Raw genomic sequence first — 16,995 nt, forward strand, 5'->3', positions numbered from 1 at the left:
TGAGTTGTACGAGTACTTTATATATTTTGGAGATTAACCCCTTATCAGAATTATCATTGGCAAATATGTTCTCTTATACAATGGGTTCCCTTTTCATTTTGATGGTGGTTTCTTTGCTGTGCAGAAGCTTTTTATTTTGATGTAGTCCCATTTGTTTATTTTTTCCTTTGTTTCTCTTGCCCTAGGAGATGTGTTAGCAAAAATTCTGCTATGTGAGATAAGTCAGTTTTTGAAAAGAAATTACTAAGCATGATGATTTGTTTGCTTGGTTAAAATACTTTTCTCTGGGGGAATGTAGTGCCGGTGTCTACATCTTTACCACCAGCCATGCATTCCACTGACCTAGAGGGCTGCTAGCCAGAATTTGAGTACCACTCTGTGTCAGCAAATGCATTGAGCATTTCACATGTGTTATCTGTGTCCTTTAATCATCATAATCATGTAGGCTTATTATTCCCAATCATTTTTGTCATTTGTACGCGGGGAATCTGTAGACTTAAGTAGAAGGACCTTCTTAGGTCAGGTCGTAGTAAGTGGCAGCATCAGATTCAGACCCAAGTCTAACACTAGAGCTTGAGCTTTTTACCATCATGCTGCTCTCTCTCGTGACTTTCCTTTGTGAAACCTGTTTTAAGTTTTTCTGTATTTGCTTTTGTCAGTGTGTATATATATATATATATATACTTAGAGTGAATCGAGTCCATGAAGAACGCAGGATGGGTGATTTTGACGTTTTTTGGTGTTTGTTTTTGTGTGTGATTCCTTAACAACCTGCCTCTGTCACTACACCTCCCCTCTGCCACTCCACCCCTTCTCTGCTCACCTTCCCCCCACACCCCTTCTCTGCTCACCTTCCACTAGGGGAATAGGCTGCAAAGTTTCCCTTCCCTTCTCTCTGAGCTTGACACATTCTTAGAGAACTTTAAAACTGACTCTTGTCAATATGACTTCATGAAAGGGCCTTTAGGGGTTACCTAATATTTTCTTATCTCTAGTGGTAAGAGACTCATTATTCTGGAGGAAAGTCATTCCTTGTAAAATGGAATGAATAGACATCTATAGCGTTATTGTGAACAGAGGTAATTCTTACAGTGCTTGATACAAAAATCAACATTTAAGACATAAGTTACTCTGTGTTCCTAAATTAACTGCATAAACTTGTATGAACAATAAAATCACTCAGTGGCACTCAGTGGTACCTGCTGTATTTACTATTCATTAAACATTGGCACGTAGAATTTTGAGTTTGAATGGAAAACAGCATCTTTAATTTATTGCTCATTCTGTCTCCCAAGAAACATGTACACAAGAAATAGGAACAAATGAATAAATGCTGTAGAACTTAATGCTGCATATGTTTCTGATGTAGAGAATCTTTGCTCCCTTAAGGAGGACAGCACCTTTCAGCCCTTTGAGAAGACATGCATTTCGATTAATCAGTCTTGTTTTATTAGGGTCATTCCAGGAAGATAAAGGAGAGCCATCTGTTAAGTTTCTCCACGTGTCTGGTGGAGTAGATGGAGATACAACATCGTCAGATGACTTTGACTGGCCACGGTGAGTAAGCAGATGGATATGATACATACATTTAATGAGATTTTCCTTTAAAAGAATTACTATGCTTTTTTAAACCATCATTTTGGCTATTAAATTTAAGCTAAAAATATCCATCCTTGATGAGAAAACCCAGAGGAAGATGGACAAATGAAATAAAAAATGTATTTTGAGTGCTGTTTTATGAAAGTGTCTGTTAGGTACTGTGAGAGGTGGAAGCATAAGATGTGCTCTCTGGTCTAAGTGGAAGAACCAAAGAGTCATTGGCCATGTTAAAAATAGTTCAAGGCTGCAGTAGAAGAGATGTCCTAGGGCACCATTTGTTAGTCGTCAAGTGAACTTTATGGTCACTGATGCTTTGAGAGAGTGTTTTTCAAATCTGGGGGCATTTACAAAATCCTGGTTCTTGGGCCCCACCCTGGGATCCTTGGCTGGAGCCTGGGCATCAGTGTAGTTTAAAAGATACACCAGGTGATCCTAGTGTGCAGTTGGACTTAGAGAACCACAGCCTCAGGATCCCTCAGGCTGGGTGACCATGGGTTAGTTTAAATTAGCCTGATAGTGGGCTTGGATTATGTTTAAAATAACTTATTTACTTGAAATAATGACCCATTATGAAAAGGAAGTATTTGAAGCCTCGCTAAAGGTGATCTTTTTGGTGCCATTTTCCTTCCTGCCTTGTTTTACACCCCGCCACCTATGTATCAGACCTGTCAGACTCTTAGGACAGACATTACTAGTATCAGTACAGGCCTGAAAAGCCGCAGGAGCTTAGAGCATGAGTTTTCATCGTAAGAAATGGATCTACTTCAGTTACATAATTTGGAAGCACAATTTCCATTAGGATAACTATAAATTAAATAGTTGTGAAACTTTATAACTAGAACCAACTGGTACCACCTACGTACGTAGTAAAAAAGAAAAGGCCATTCTGGATGGGACACAGATGCCTGTCTTGCTTGGGGGGGCATGCCTCATCGTGACAATAGGCTGATGTGGTGACAAAGGAGAGACTGCACAGCCTTGTGCTGGTGATGGCCAGCAGAGAACACAATCCTTTTGTTATTGAAAATCCTAAAGGAAAGGTGACTTGGTTGTTGCAGTTCTGAAAATATTCCCTAGTCAATCTCTCCTCCATTTGAACATATTTTATGAACACAAGGTTTCCTAGGTATGCAAGTATTCCATAATGGCAAAACAGACTGCGTGCAGAATAATTAGGGTGAGTGAGAATAAATAGAATTCTTAGTGAAATTAAAAACAAATCTTTGTATCCTCAAAAGGTCAGATTTTCAGTTAGTAAGAATAACATGTTAATCCCTCTCTTTGGTTTACTTGTTTTATCAATTCTACATTCTAAAGTTTACAAGATACTGAGAAATGAGGTAGATTAGATATAATTAGACTTTGTAGACAAGGTGAATCCACCATTAATGATTCAGTCAGTGGTTTTTATATTAATTTACATAAAAGTTAAAGTTTTGCAGTTTATACATGGATCTTGATTTTTAAAATTGTCCTTGGTATCAGAATTGTATTGAAAATAAATCCACCAGCCATGCATTCCATTTTGGAGAGAATAGCAGCGGAGGAAGAAGAGGAGAGTGATGGCCACTATCAGGAAGAAGAAGAAGGCGGTGCTCACTCCCTGAAAGACGTGTGTGATCTGAGAAGACCCGCCCCCTCTCCCTTTTCTTCTCGTAGAGTAATGTTTGAGAACGAACAGGTAAACTAAAAGTGGGAGCAAGCCACGAAGAAATGATCCTTGATTATGTACTAATGGCTTTACTTCTTTTTCTTTAAAAAATACTTAGTATACTGTTTGTGCTAGGTTTTTAACTCCTTGGTTGAATCATATTTTTGTTTCCTCCGTGGTTAAAACGAAAAGTCACATGCTTATTTGCTGACATACCAAGTCCTCTGCTTAGAGTAAGAAGATGCAATTACTATTTTAAACATACAGTGGTTATTTAATGCATTTTTTTTTTTTTTTTACTAAACTGTCACTAAACTGTCATGTTTTAGATGGTGATGCCAGGAGACCCTGTAGAAATGACAGAATTTCAGGATAAAGCAATCAGCAATTCTCACTATGTCCTGGAACTTTCGTTACCCAATGTTCACATGACACTACCTAATAGAAGCTTTTATGAGAAGCTTTATAATAGGTGAGTGAAACACATTTGTTGAATGGGATGGATATTTTTGCCTGACTGCCCTTCTGCCTCCCTGCTCCCCTTTTCTTTCCTTGCTGTACTATTATCTCCGCCTCGGTGAACTTGGTGTGGTGCTGATATAGAACCCTTACTCTATGGTGTGCTGTCGTCGTAGCAGTTTCCTAGCCAGTGTGTCTGGCAACTGCCTTACTTGTGTGTGAGATATTTATTCCCCTTGCCCTCACGTTGGCAGGTTGCCGTCTGTCACTTACCATAGGTACTGAGCAAATCGCATTCTGTGTGTGCCATGACATGAAAAGAGCTGGGCGATTCCTATCTAGAGGGCAGCAGTACTGGGGTGGAGTCAGAATCCTAGAGCCTTTGTTTCAGAAGTATCCCTTCTCAAAGTCCAAAACAGGGTCTGGTTGGAATGATAAACTCTAGCATATACTTCTGTATAAAAATTAAAATATTATATTTAAAGCCCCTTAAACATATATACCCAGAAAATATGTTGAAATAAATGGCATTCTAGAGTTGAAGGTCGTAGACTATGAAGACTTGGGACAATTTACCTAGCGTCTATGAACTCAGCTTCCTCATCTGTACATGAGGGTGACACTTGTGTCGACCTCAGCGGGTTGTTGGGAGGATTAAATGGTACAAGACTTGGGAAGTTGTGGGAACAGTGCCTGGCACATAGAAAGCACTCAGTAGTCATCTGTCATTGTTCCCCTTCTACCCACTGAGGAATCCCTTCTGTAGCGTACCTGCAGGTGGTCATGTGGGTTCTAGATGACGATGTCATTGTTCCCCTTCCCTACCCACTGAGGAATCCCTTCTATAGCGTACCTGCAGGTGGTCACGTGGGTTCTAGATGACGATGTCATTGTTCCCCTTCCCACTGAGGAATCTCTTCTATAGCATATCTGCAGGTGGTCACGTGGGGTTCTAGATGACGATGTCATTGTTCCCCTTCCTACCCACACTGAGGAATCCCTTCTGTAGCGCACCTGCAGGTGGTCACATGGGTTCTAGATGACAATCTCATTGTTCCCCTTCCCACTGAGGAATCTCTTCTATAGCATATCTGCAGGTGGTCACATGGGTTCTAGATGATGATGTCATTGTTCCCCTTCCCACTGGGGAATCTCTTCTGTAGCGTACCTGCAGGTGGTCACGTGGGGTTCTGGAGAAGACGTCTTAGTGTCCATCACCACTAGCTTCCCAAATGGAAGCAGGTGGTTCTAATTTCCGTTCATCTTCAGAAACTTCACACTGTTGTTTCAGCTGTAGATTTGCTTGGTATCAGATATCACTGGCCCTTTATTCCTGAACTGTTAATGATAAGCTCTGACTACCAGTGACCAGGACTGTTGGTCTTAGAATCAGAAAATTAAGTTTCAGGATGACCTTTGTAGTTCAGTTGTCTTGAAGATGAGATTCACAGGATAGTCGGAAGAAAATACGAGTGCTTCTATTTAATTTTTAAAAAACTGTTAAAACTTTATATTTCATATTTATTTTATAATATGCATAATTTATAAAAAGTTGCATATAACTTATAAATTCACATTAGAGAGCTTTCCTAGTTTTTTTAACTTCGGGTTTACAGATGATCTGAAGTTTGGAAACTATTGATCTCTAGTCTGCTCTTATTTTATACTTGAGGAATGTCTCCTGAGAGCCTGCAGTGTGCAAGGCTAACCCGAGCACAGTGAAATGACTAGCTCAAGCCCAGCCCAGAGGGCAGAAGGGCTTAATTCACTTTTTTTTCTTTCGGTGTTAATTGGTTGTTGGTTAAATTGGGACATTAGAACAGTGATACATGCCTTAAACTGCAATTTATAAATACATGTTTATTTACCACTTCTTTTTAAATATAGGAAAAGGCTTATTTTTTAGTATGACTCACTGGTTGGAATTTTTGCATAATGTGTACCCAGAAGGCTTTGTCTACAATTTTCAGTTTCAGTTTCTTTGAAGTGGAGTGAAAAAAAAAAATAGTTTCAAAACAATTTGAGTGCAGAGTCCTCCCAGGTTTTAAGAGTTTTTCCACCTCAGTCTGTATACTTAAAAGTCATCAGTTAGCACAACATTTAAACTATCCTTACAATAATAAATCCAGCTGGGATGAGCAAACTTGAGGCCAAACACCACTGACCTGTGGTGAAGAGACAAAACATAGGGCTCAACTGGTGGGAGGAGCTCTCAGCTGCGCTGGAGAGTGGTCTGTCCCAGCAGCCAGCAGCCAGCAGTCAGCATGTGGGACATCCATCATCATGTCAGAGAACTTGCTTAAACCAGGGAGCTCGAGAGGACCTGTCCATCTGGGAGTGGGTTCAATGAGGGTTGCTAAAGAGAGTTCTGTTCTCTTTTACTCTGCCCACTTGGCCTCTCAGGCCCTAGAGTTAGGTCAACACCAAGTGCCCCTCCGCCCTGTGGATCATGTAAATCACACGTGGAAGTTCCTTGGGTGTGAATTCTTTGCCCCTTATTTGGCTTTGTATATATTTATAAATTTAAAAATTAATATTATTTTTTAAAATGTTAAACATTCTTAAACTTGCAGAAAAGTTGCAAGTATAGGAAAAAACTTTTCCCTGAACCATTTGAGGGTAAATTGCTGCCCTAATGCCCCTTCAACTTTGACACTTGAGTGTATATTTCCCACATACAAGGACATCTTCATAACCACAGTTCACCAACCAAAACGAGGGCATATATAGTATACATTGCTAACATCTAGTCCTCAGATCCCATTCAAGATTTGCCAGGGTCTCCATAATGTACACACACACCCTCACACACATATATGTGTATATATGTCTATGTATATATAACATATATAATATTTAAAAACATTTCTCTGAACGGGAGTTATAACCAGCTTTATTTTTACTTCATACATTTAAAATACTTGTTTGTTCATTTAGTGCAGTGATGGCGAACCTTTTGAGCTCGGCGTGTCAGCATTTTGAAAAACCCTAACTTAACTCTGGTGCCGTGTCACATATAGAAATTTTTTGATATTTGCAACCATAGTAAAACCAAGACTTATATTTTTGATATTTATTTTATATATTTAAATGCCATTTAACAAAGAAGAATCAACCAAAAGAATGAGTTCGCGTGTCACCTCTGACACGTGTGTCATAGGTTCGCCATCACTGATTTAGTGCCTTGGTCAACTAGCTCTTTTTAAAAAAGATAGTGTCAGTCTGTGGTACATGAGAATTTTTTCTGTGCTAGTAGCCCTTTAGAATAGAATATAAAAAAGAGTCTAGCTGGGTTTATTAAGTATTTATTGAGCTTCTATTATATCTCAGGCTCATAGCCACAGGATCATGGTGAAGTATCCTTAAATATCTCATATTTTCTTCCTTTTTATTAAAAACACCACCAAAATATAAATAAGAAAAACAGTAAAATCTTATGAAGTTTTATTTACATACTGTGAACACCAGGTTTTATTTTAAGTAGTAGTTTCTCTTTATGATGATAAGAGAATAGTTGTAGGGAATAAGGAAAGGAAGACCATTTCCTGAGAAAATTCACTTCATTATTTATACATATAGGAGTTTAGATAAGACTGGATTTAAACTCTTTTGTTTTAATAAATATGCCCAAGAAGCCATGAGCCAGATGGACACCACACAGTTGTGGGGCACAGTTTCAGTGTGTCTGAGACAGAGTTCTGCCTTCTATCCCTGGTGTCTTCCACCTAGAGATGTTCAGAAAGGGTCCTTGTGGGTGGGGATTCCAGTCCCTGTGAGCCACAGTGCTCAGTCCTGGTTTATACTTTCTAGGGCTTCAGAAGCTCGGGAATCGGCCCGGGAAGTTCCTAGACAAGTGGCTTCTCACAGGAAGGGGCAGGGCTACTTCATGGCTTGGCACCTTGCTTGGAATTCACACTAGGCTTTACGATGAGTCTGTCTCTGGCAGTCCTTCCCTGTGAGTCACACACTGTTCCCTTCATCAGCACTGCTCTGTGAGAGCCACTGTGCTGGGCATGGATGAAGATGACCCAGACACAGGCCCCTCTCTCTGAGGGCTACTGCCAGGAAACAAGAAAGCACAGTGACATGTTCTAGGTGCTGCGTTTGAATCGTGTGTGTGAAGGAGATGCTACAGGTCCAAACCTAACAAAAGGCCTCTTTGAGGACATTGTGAAGCAGTGGTTCTCAACCTTCTGGCCCTTTAAATACAGTTCCTCATGTTGTGACCCAACCATAAAATTATTTTCATTGCTACTTCATAACTGTAATGTTGCTACTGTTATGAATCGTAATGTAAATATCTGATATGCAGGATAGTCTTAGGCGACCCCTGTGAAAGGGTCGTTCGACTGCCAAAGGGGTTGCGACCCACAGGTTGAGAACCGCTGCTGTGAAGCCTTTGTTTGCATGAAGACACCTAGACATGGGTGATGAGGGGAGAGTAAGGGCAGAAAGACATGTGAGTAGTGACAGATATTTCTTTAAAGGTACGGTCTTGTAGTAGCCTCGCTTGACATCGCTCACCGCATTAGTCACTAGTATTGACTTGGTTAGCCTGCTAGTTAGAAAGATTTCCTTTCTCTGTTCCCTGTTCTGTATGCATTCTTCATCTCACGTGATTTTCCCAATGAATCTGCTTTCTGGCAGGTCACTTAGCCTTGATGAGGCAGGTTCTTCAAGTGTAGAGTGAGAGTAAGGAGTCTCCCTTGGCTGCCCACAGGGTTGGTGGGAGGGTCAAGTGAGGCAATGCATGATCTGTTAGAGTGCACAGAGTGCTCTCGTGTGTGAACAGTCTTCTTTCTGTTATCATTTTTTCTCAAAAAATTTTAACTTCCTTCTTTAAAGTGCATTTAGATGTATGTAATTTAATGCATGTAACAGGTAAAAGTAGGCCGGCACCTAATTAGGTATCTAATGGTACAAATTATAGCCATGTCTGTTATTTTTCCAGTTTAGGAACATAATTGATATTTAAGTAAAAACTTTTGTAAGATCTAATTTCTGTTTCAGCAGTTAGAAAATTCTTATTCATGCGATCTGTTAAAGGGATGCTCTTTAGTTTGCCTTTAGTTGAACTAGGAATTATGTACTTATTTTTCAGCTTTGTCTTTATAGGATCTTCAATGACTTGCTGCTGTGGGAACCAACAGCTCCTTCACCAGTGGAGACTTTTGAAAATATTTCGTATGGTATTGGGCTGTCAGTAGCCAGTCAACTGATCAATACCTTCAACAAGGACAGTTTTAGTCCTTTTAAATCTACAGTTCACTATGGTAATATGTCTTAAATTTGTTTGGATGTCACTGCCTAGTTTAGCAATAAAGTAGTAGCCTTTTCAGTTGATGGATTAAAAAATGTTTCTTTGATCATGTTTTTCATTTATATTTTATAATATCTTTTAGAAATTTATATTTCCCCACTTCTCTCTGCATATTGAGAATGTTGTTATTAATTAATGATAATATCTTTATAATGATAGTATATGCATTGTCTGAAGTCCAGTGGTAAAGTGAAAAAACACAGCATGGACATTTTTATTGTCAGACCAGATTCTGAGTAAAAAGGAACAGGTTGTAAAATAAATTTTCTTATGATAATGTTCAGGTTGCTAGTTTTTTAAAGAAGCAGTCAGAACCATGTGATTGTGACCCTTATTTCTCACAGATGAGGAAAGTGGATCAGAGGAGGAGACTTTGCAGTATTTTTCTACTCTTGATCCCAACTATCGTTCCCGTAGGAAAAAAAAACTCGACTCTCAGAATAAGAACTCGCAGAGTTTTCTCTCCGTTCTTCTGAGTATTAATCACGGATTAATGTCAGTGTATACAGACGTAAAGGTAAAGATTTACAAATATCAAGTGTTCCTTCAAGTGCACCTTATTTAAATCTGCCACGATACACATCCTGTAATTGAGGGATCTGGGAGTAGTGTCAGCCACTGAAGAAGCCCGCTTTCTGAGGCAGGTCACGATGACAGCAACTCTGGAAAGCTGCCTTTCGTGCAGCTCAGAAGGCAAACGTTATCTACACCTTCTTGTGGGAAACATGCTTGTTCTGCTCCCGAGATGATAACTAGTCATTTGTCCATTGGAAGGAGGCGGAGTCCAGGGGCTCTTTGACAGAAGAGGCTCCATGTACTTGTTCAGTTTTTCACATCACCATGTCAGGTGTCTTAAGAGTCAGGCCACTTGGCTGCAACCTGAGAGATTCTGTCCCAGGGCTTCTGCATTAAATAATGACATCTGTGTTTTCCCATCTTTTTATTAGCAAGAGAATGGAGATCTTTTGGAAAACAAGCATGGTGAATTCTGGGTAGAGTTCAGTAGTGGCACGTTATTTTGTGTGACAAAATATGAAGGTTTCGATGACAAGCACTACATCTGCCTTCATTCCAGCACCTTCAGTCTGTACCACAAAGGTAGGACAAATGTTAAGTATGTATGTGTTTCATTTCTGTTTAGACATCTTCAAATTTTGTTTATTAATGAAAATCTATTGAGAACACAACTCTGATATTAGAAATGATTTCTGTGGGGTGTTCTGATTCCACTGGCAAAGTAATACTTATTGTGAATTAGAAGTTGACTGTTCTTTTTTGCAATATGATATAATTCACATATCATATGCAATTCACCCATTTAAAGTATACATTTCAGTAGTTTTTAATATTTCAAAGAGTTGTATAACCATAATCACAATAAACTTTAGAACATTTTCCTTACCCCCAAAGGAAACTGAACTCTTTAGCTAGAACCCCCCCAAAAGCCTCCCATCTCCCTGCCCTGAGCAACCACTACTCCACTTTGTCTCTATGGTTCTATTCCTGATGTTATCTATGGACTGAATCATACAATATATGATTAGCATGTACTGTGACTGGTATTATGTTTTCAACATTTATTGAGGTGTATCAGTATTTCATTCATTTTATTGCCAAATGATACTCCATTTTGTGGATGTACCATATCTTATTATCTATTTTTGATCAGTTGATGGGATTTTGCATTCTTTATTCTCAAGCAGTATTTCCTTTTGGTAACAGACACAGAATTTACCATCCTTTGAGCACATTTCCTGTGTTCCCTTGTAAATAGACATGAGATACTTATACATTCTTTTTTAAAAAATATATTTTTATTGATTTCAAAGAGGAAGGGAGAGGGAGAGAGATATAGAAACATCAATGATGAGAGAGAATCATTGATCAGTTACCTCCTGCATGCCCCCTACTGGGGATCGAGCCCGCAACCCAGGCATATGCCCTTGACCGGAATCTAACCCAGGACCCTTCAGTCCGCAGGCCAACGCTCTATTCACTGAGCCAAACCAGCTAGGGCACTTGTACATTCTTAACGTTTACCAGATTTTCCCATTTAAGTTTAATTATCCTAGCATTTTAAAGCTTAATTTTTTTGAAGTTGGGTACTATCAGGTATATGAACATTAGTGTAGAGGGATGGGTTATTAATGCCAAGTCGGTTCTTGCTCATTTTGCCACCAGAATCATGTTGTATTCAGTGGAAGTACATGGCTTTTGTTTTCAGTTACAGAAGTCCGTGAGCTAATTTCAAGTAATCATTTTGTTATGTTTTCACTTTCCTTTGGATGTAGGCATAGTGGATGGAGTGATTCTTCCTACAGAAGTACGGCTGCCCAGTGCCACACACCCACACTGGTTGGAACCTACCATTTATTGCTCTGAAGAAAATGGCCTCAGTAGAGCTTCTTCAGAGGGTGTTGGAGGAGACACGTTGAATATGCTCTCTGCTGCTGTTAAAATACTGTCTGATAAATCAGAGTCCAATACAAAGGTCTGTATTTTATACTTTTATACCAAGTACTTGCCATTGGTTTGATTACTCGCTAAAATGATTGCATAAAAGGCAACACATTTATTTTGTTGGGAAGACTTCAATTTTTGAACTAGAGGGCGTGCAGGTGGTAAGTGTAACTCTCTGTGCTGCTGTTTAGGAATTTCTCATTGCTGTGGGGCTGAAAGGAGCCACTCTCCAGCACAGAGTACTCCCTTCCGGGCTGAGCTGGCACGAGCAGGTAAGAAGCTGTGTGTATGAGGCAGTCTTTTTTATTTTATATTGGCATATGCGTACCGAAAATTTCACAAACCACAAATGTTCAGCTCAGTGAATTATCACGAAGCAAACACTCCTGCATAACCACCTTTTAGGTTGGGAAATAGAACATTGTCAGCACTCCAGAATATGATTGATCTTTTACCTCAGAGTTTGGTCCCTAAACATTTCAAACACAGAGTTATCCTTTATGTCATTAAAGGGAAGGGATCCTTCATCCCAGGACCTGTAGAGCGCCTGGCACATGGAGCAATAAAGGATGTGTGGACTTGCACGTATAACCATGTGTCCTTTAAGTGCCATAATTTTAGAATTATTCTCTAAGCCAATAACATGGCTTGAGGCATTTATAAGAATTTCTGTAATTAATTTCCAGTTTAATAATTGTATATGCTTAATGAAATATAGTTGATTATTTTTTTCACAGGAAACTTTGGGTGAGAAGTTAACTCTATGTGAGAATAAAAAATAGTGTACTGATTCTTGTTCATTTTTTTTAGAAAGGGGAACTTTTTTGTGTGCTGGGAAAATAATAAATTATTTAAAACTTGAATGTTTTTAGAAGACTTTTTTAATAAAAGCATATAGGAAATAAGATAGTCTATCTACCTATCTATGTATAGAAACATGAGGAGATATTATTTAGAATATGTATATCTATATCTGTTTATCTATATCTGTAAAGTCGGGGTAGAGAAATGGTTAGTATGAGCACTGAAGTGGCTATAAGGGAGAGATTTAGCCTCACCTCCTATATTTCTTAGATTAGAAATATGTGAGGAAAGATGTTAGTGAGAGGGACTGGTTTTCAGATTCAGCTATAAATTAAGGATAAAGAACTTCTCATAGCAATGGATTATTTAGAAAACCAAATGGGACAGTTTTATTTTTATTTTTTTATTTTTTAAATATATACTTCATTGATTTTTTACAGAGAGGAAGGGAGAGGGATAAAGAGTCAGAAACATCGATGAGAGAGAAACATCAATCAGCTGCCTCCAGCACACTTCCCACTGGGGATGTGCCCGCAACCAAGGTACATGCCCTTGACCAGAATCGAACCTGGGACCCTTGAGTCCGCAGGCTGACGCTCTATCCACTGAGCCAAACCGGTCAGGGCCAGATGGGACAGTTTTAAGCAGTCTTTAGGAAAACAAATTTTTTTCAAGACCTGTTCCGAACAAAATAATGTGAAAGCAATTTATACATACTTTATTAGTTTCATAAGATATGATCTTCCTAAGATTTCTGTAGCATTGCTGTTGTTGGATGGGCCTTTTTAGTAAAAGGCGAAAGATTTATACGATCTGAAGAGAAACCAGAGTATGGATGGACCTTTTTATTTCAAATTCTAGTTTTGAATTTTTTTCTTCTAAAGCAGGGAATTTTATATTTTTGTGATTATAGATTTTATACTTCCTGAACATTGCTGATGAACCTGTTCTGGGATATAATCCTCCAACTTCGCTTACAACTTTTCATGTTCATCTCTGGAGCTGTGCACTTGATTATAGGTTAGTTCATAAATGAGACAAAATAAAATTTTATTTAAAATATGTACTAAGTTTTGGGGAAAATGCATAATTCAGTAGAATTAAGTTTCAAAATGCTCCCCCCCCCCACACACACACAAATGCTCTTTAAGAGGAGTTTCTGTTGTTGCAGCAGACTGATGTTCTGAAATTTCTTTTTGGTGGTAGGCCTCTTTACTTGCCAATCCGATCTCTTCTTACTGTTGAGACATTCAGCATTTCAAGTAGTGTTGCCTTGGATAAATCGTCTTCTACGCTCAGGTACCTGTGTGAACTTCTTTGTACACTAAATGCAGCTGTTCAAAACATCCTGACTGTTTTATCTAAACCCTTTGATTAGATTCTCAATTTTTTGTTAAAATCAGCATTGTTTTACTAATAGTCATGTCCCTTCTCCCCGTTTTCAGTTTTTTCTCAGATGATTCGTCCCACCTTTTCTTTTCTTTCTTTTTTGTTAATCCTCACCCAAGGATATTTTCCCACTGATTTTTAGAGAGAGTGGGAGAGAGAGGGAAAGACAGAGAGAAATATTGTGTGAGAGAAGCACATTGATTGGTTGTCTCCTGCACAAGCCCTGACTAGGGCCTAAGCTGGGGAGAAGCCTGCAACCAAAGTTTTGTGCCCTTGACCAGAATCGAACCCAGGACCCTTTGGTCCGCAGGCCGATGCTCTATCCACTGAGCCAAACTGGCTAGGTAGGGCTCGTCCCACCTTTTCTATTCACTACTCTCTTTCATTTTTAGGGAGGAAATAATTCTCGAGATTGTTAGTTTAATTTTAAAGTAGATATATAAACTTCCCATAATACCTGGTACACTTCATTTTCATAATTTAAAGCTTGTGAATTTGGACATATATTAAAAAATTCAGAATTAATTTGAGCAGATGATTTAATCCCATTCTTTACACCATTTAAATATTTCTGGCACCGATTTTTAAAAAAACATGACATGACATTTATAAGTTAGAAGCTGCATATGACTTTGATAATATTTATGGCAGAAAGAATGATACAACTAACATATATAGTGATCAAGTGTATATATTTGAGGTTAGTGTTTTAGATATTGACTTTATCTTTTTTCCCCTCAGAATAATCTTGGATGAAGCTGCTTTACATCTGTCTGACAAGTGTAACACTGTCACTGTAAATCTGAATAGAGGTAACAGTGAAAAAGCAAAATCTGGAATAGAGGAATGCTTTTTTATTTTTATTTTTTGTGTGTGACTTTTTTAAAGCATTTAACGTTGGAAAAATGCCAGTGAACTAAGGATTTTATTAAATATCAGTTTGAAGTTGTAATGTCCTTAAGTGCATCAAATTATATATACTCTAATATAAGACAAGTTTTGTTTCTAACTAAAATAAGTTATAGGATTTTTGTAGGATGAACTATATTTCTGTTACATTAGAAATATTTTTAGCACTGCCTGCCATGAATTGTAGAGATGCTAGTTTTATTAGGTGTTGGGTAAGCATTTTTAAAAAGCTATACTCAAACATGTTGTTAATTCCTTTTTAAAACTTTAGATTATGTTCGTGTGATGGATATGGGGCTTTTAGAATTAACCATAACTGCAGTGAAGTCTGATTCTGATGGAGAGAAAGTAAGTTATTAAAATAATTGGAAGTTTTAGTTGTCTTGTTTTTATAGGAGGGACTGAAAGAGCATTGACTTTGTTGTAGAGTTATTTTTTCACTTACCCTAATTTTGGTAAAAAATAGATACAATATTTTAAAATGAAGACTGAGTTATAAGTACACATTTCCTTTGATAAGACAAATTGTTATATTTTATTTAATGTAAAACTATACAAAAAAGGAAAATTTGGCCTCTTGTTTGGAAAACATTTCATCCTTTTTTCCTGTGCTGTGTCCAGACTGACTCACGCTTTGAGTTACACTGTTCCAGCGACGTTGTGCACATCAGAACGTGCTCAGACTCCTGTGCTGCTTTAATGAATCTCATTCAGTACATTGCAAGCTATGGCGACTTACATGCAGCCAACAAGACGGAGGTGAAGGCAGGAGCCCCTCAGAGAAAGACCACGGTACAGTCGGCAACGCCATTTGTTAGAACCAACTCCCTCTGCCCCATTCCAGCCTCACGAATGACATGTTTACATCAGCAAGGCCTTCACGACAGGCATAAGGCAGAAAAGAAACGGAAAGTCATCTATCTATTCGCTACCTTCAGAGGATGGGGCTTCCATGGACTTTTTTGGAAAATTGATATTGTTTGTTTCAGAACATTATTAATCTTCTCAACCAACATGACACTTTTTAAAAAAAAATATATTTTATTGATTTTTTACAGAGAGGAAGGGAGAGGGATAGAGAGTCAGAAACATCGATGAGAGAGAAACATCGATCAGCTGCCTCCAGCACACTCCCCACTGGGGATGTGCCCGCAACCAATGTACATGCCCTTGACCGGAATCGAACCCGGGACCCTTGAGTCTGCAGGCCGATGCTCTATCCACTGAGCCAAACCGGCCAGGGCAACATGACACTTTTTTTAAACTTGTTATTTTCATCTGTCCTGGGGAGAGAAAGAAAACATTTGTCATGTAAGAGCTTGTTATATGCAAGCATGTCAAAAATGCTATGAGAAAACAGATTATTACCAGGAGACTTGCAGCACTTACATAATATCATCTCCCGTGTTGGTTATACTGGAAACGGGGTGGTAGTGTAGATACTTTCTTGGGTGATTTCATTTAACCCAGTGCGATACAGGGGTTCGAGATAATTATCTGTGTTACAGGTGAATACACAAGACCCAGAGAATTGAGGTGATTTGCCATAATTAGTAGCAGAAACAGCCATACAGCTAAGCTCTGTTGGTTCAATGTGCCACCTCTTTGCCCTCTTTTATGTCCAGATTGAACAGTGTCCATATGCCTGGCTTTCTTTATTACCACTGTGTTTTCACACCTCTTCTGTGAACAGAGTTCTCAGCGCCCTTAGGTTAGGAGCCTCTGGAAGGCTGGCTGGCTGGCATTCCTTCCTTCAGGACCACCTCACACTCCTTCATGTTACACTGCCGCTTTGATTCCTTCCTGCTGCGCTGTTCTTACTGCTAATAAGTGACTTACAGCACTCCCTCTACTGTTGACTCTCTTCATGAAACATTCTCCAGTTCATGAAAAGTTAATTTTAAATTGTCCCTTTCAAATGGGATCTTTTCATTTTATTATTATCTTTTACTTTTTTATTGAATTTATTGGGGTGACATTAGTTAATAACATTACATAGGTTTCAGTGTACAATTCTATAATACATCATCTGTATATTGTATTGTGTGTTCATCACCCCAAGTCAAATCTCCTTCATCACCATTTATCTCTCCTTTACCCTATTCTCCCCCCTCCCACCCACGCCCCTTCGCTCTGATAATTGCCATAGGATCTTTCTATTTTAGAGTCTTGCTCACATTTCAAAGCATGGTGTGGATTTAATGATCCACAGCTCGTGGCCCGAAATGGTTAAGTATCAGGGCTGGAATTGAACCCATGAAGCACCCTTTGGGAGAGTTCCCTCTTGTGTATGCCCCCACTGCCCTGATGTGTCTGTTCACTCTAAGAAGTGAGCTGTGAGCCACAATGACTGTCTTGAAGGGCGTGGCAGCCCTGGCAGCCCAGATCAGACTCTACAGAGCGA

The 16,995-nt window shown here is 38.9% G+C and overlaps 1 protein-coding gene across 1 annotated transcript in view; it reads left to right on the forward strand.

The window, feature by feature from the left end:
• The window catches only part of ATG2B (autophagy related 2B), a 68,982-nt gene that overhangs the window by 29,976 nt on the left and 22,011 nt on the right, over nucleotides 1-16,995 (forward strand). The window contains exons 16-28 of the mRNA XM_014463917.2: nucleotides 1,455-1,557; nucleotides 3,085-3,280; nucleotides 3,580-3,722; nucleotides 8,825-8,982; nucleotides 9,374-9,546; nucleotides 9,977-10,127; nucleotides 11,321-11,520; nucleotides 11,681-11,761; nucleotides 13,207-13,313; nucleotides 13,500-13,592; nucleotides 14,424-14,494; nucleotides 14,863-14,939; nucleotides 15,213-15,388. Coding sequence (XP_014319403.1) covers nucleotides 1,455-1,557; nucleotides 3,085-3,280; nucleotides 3,580-3,722; nucleotides 8,825-8,982; nucleotides 9,374-9,546; nucleotides 9,977-10,127; nucleotides 11,321-11,520; nucleotides 11,681-11,761; nucleotides 13,207-13,313; nucleotides 13,500-13,592; nucleotides 14,424-14,494; nucleotides 14,863-14,939; nucleotides 15,213-15,388 — 1,729 coding nt within the window. The remainder of the gene's footprint in view (nucleotides 1-1,454; nucleotides 1,558-3,084; nucleotides 3,281-3,579; nucleotides 3,723-8,824; nucleotides 8,983-9,373; nucleotides 9,547-9,976; nucleotides 10,128-11,320; nucleotides 11,521-11,680; nucleotides 11,762-13,206; nucleotides 13,314-13,499; nucleotides 13,593-14,423; nucleotides 14,495-14,862; nucleotides 14,940-15,212; nucleotides 15,389-16,995) is intronic.

This window comes from Myotis lucifugus, unplaced genomic scaffold, assembly GCF_000147115.1.
Source record: "Myotis lucifugus unplaced genomic scaffold, Myoluc2.0 scaffold_228, whole genome shotgun sequence".
Classification (NCBI taxonomy): Eukaryota; Metazoa; Chordata; class Mammalia; order Chiroptera; family Vespertilionidae; genus Myotis; species Myotis lucifugus.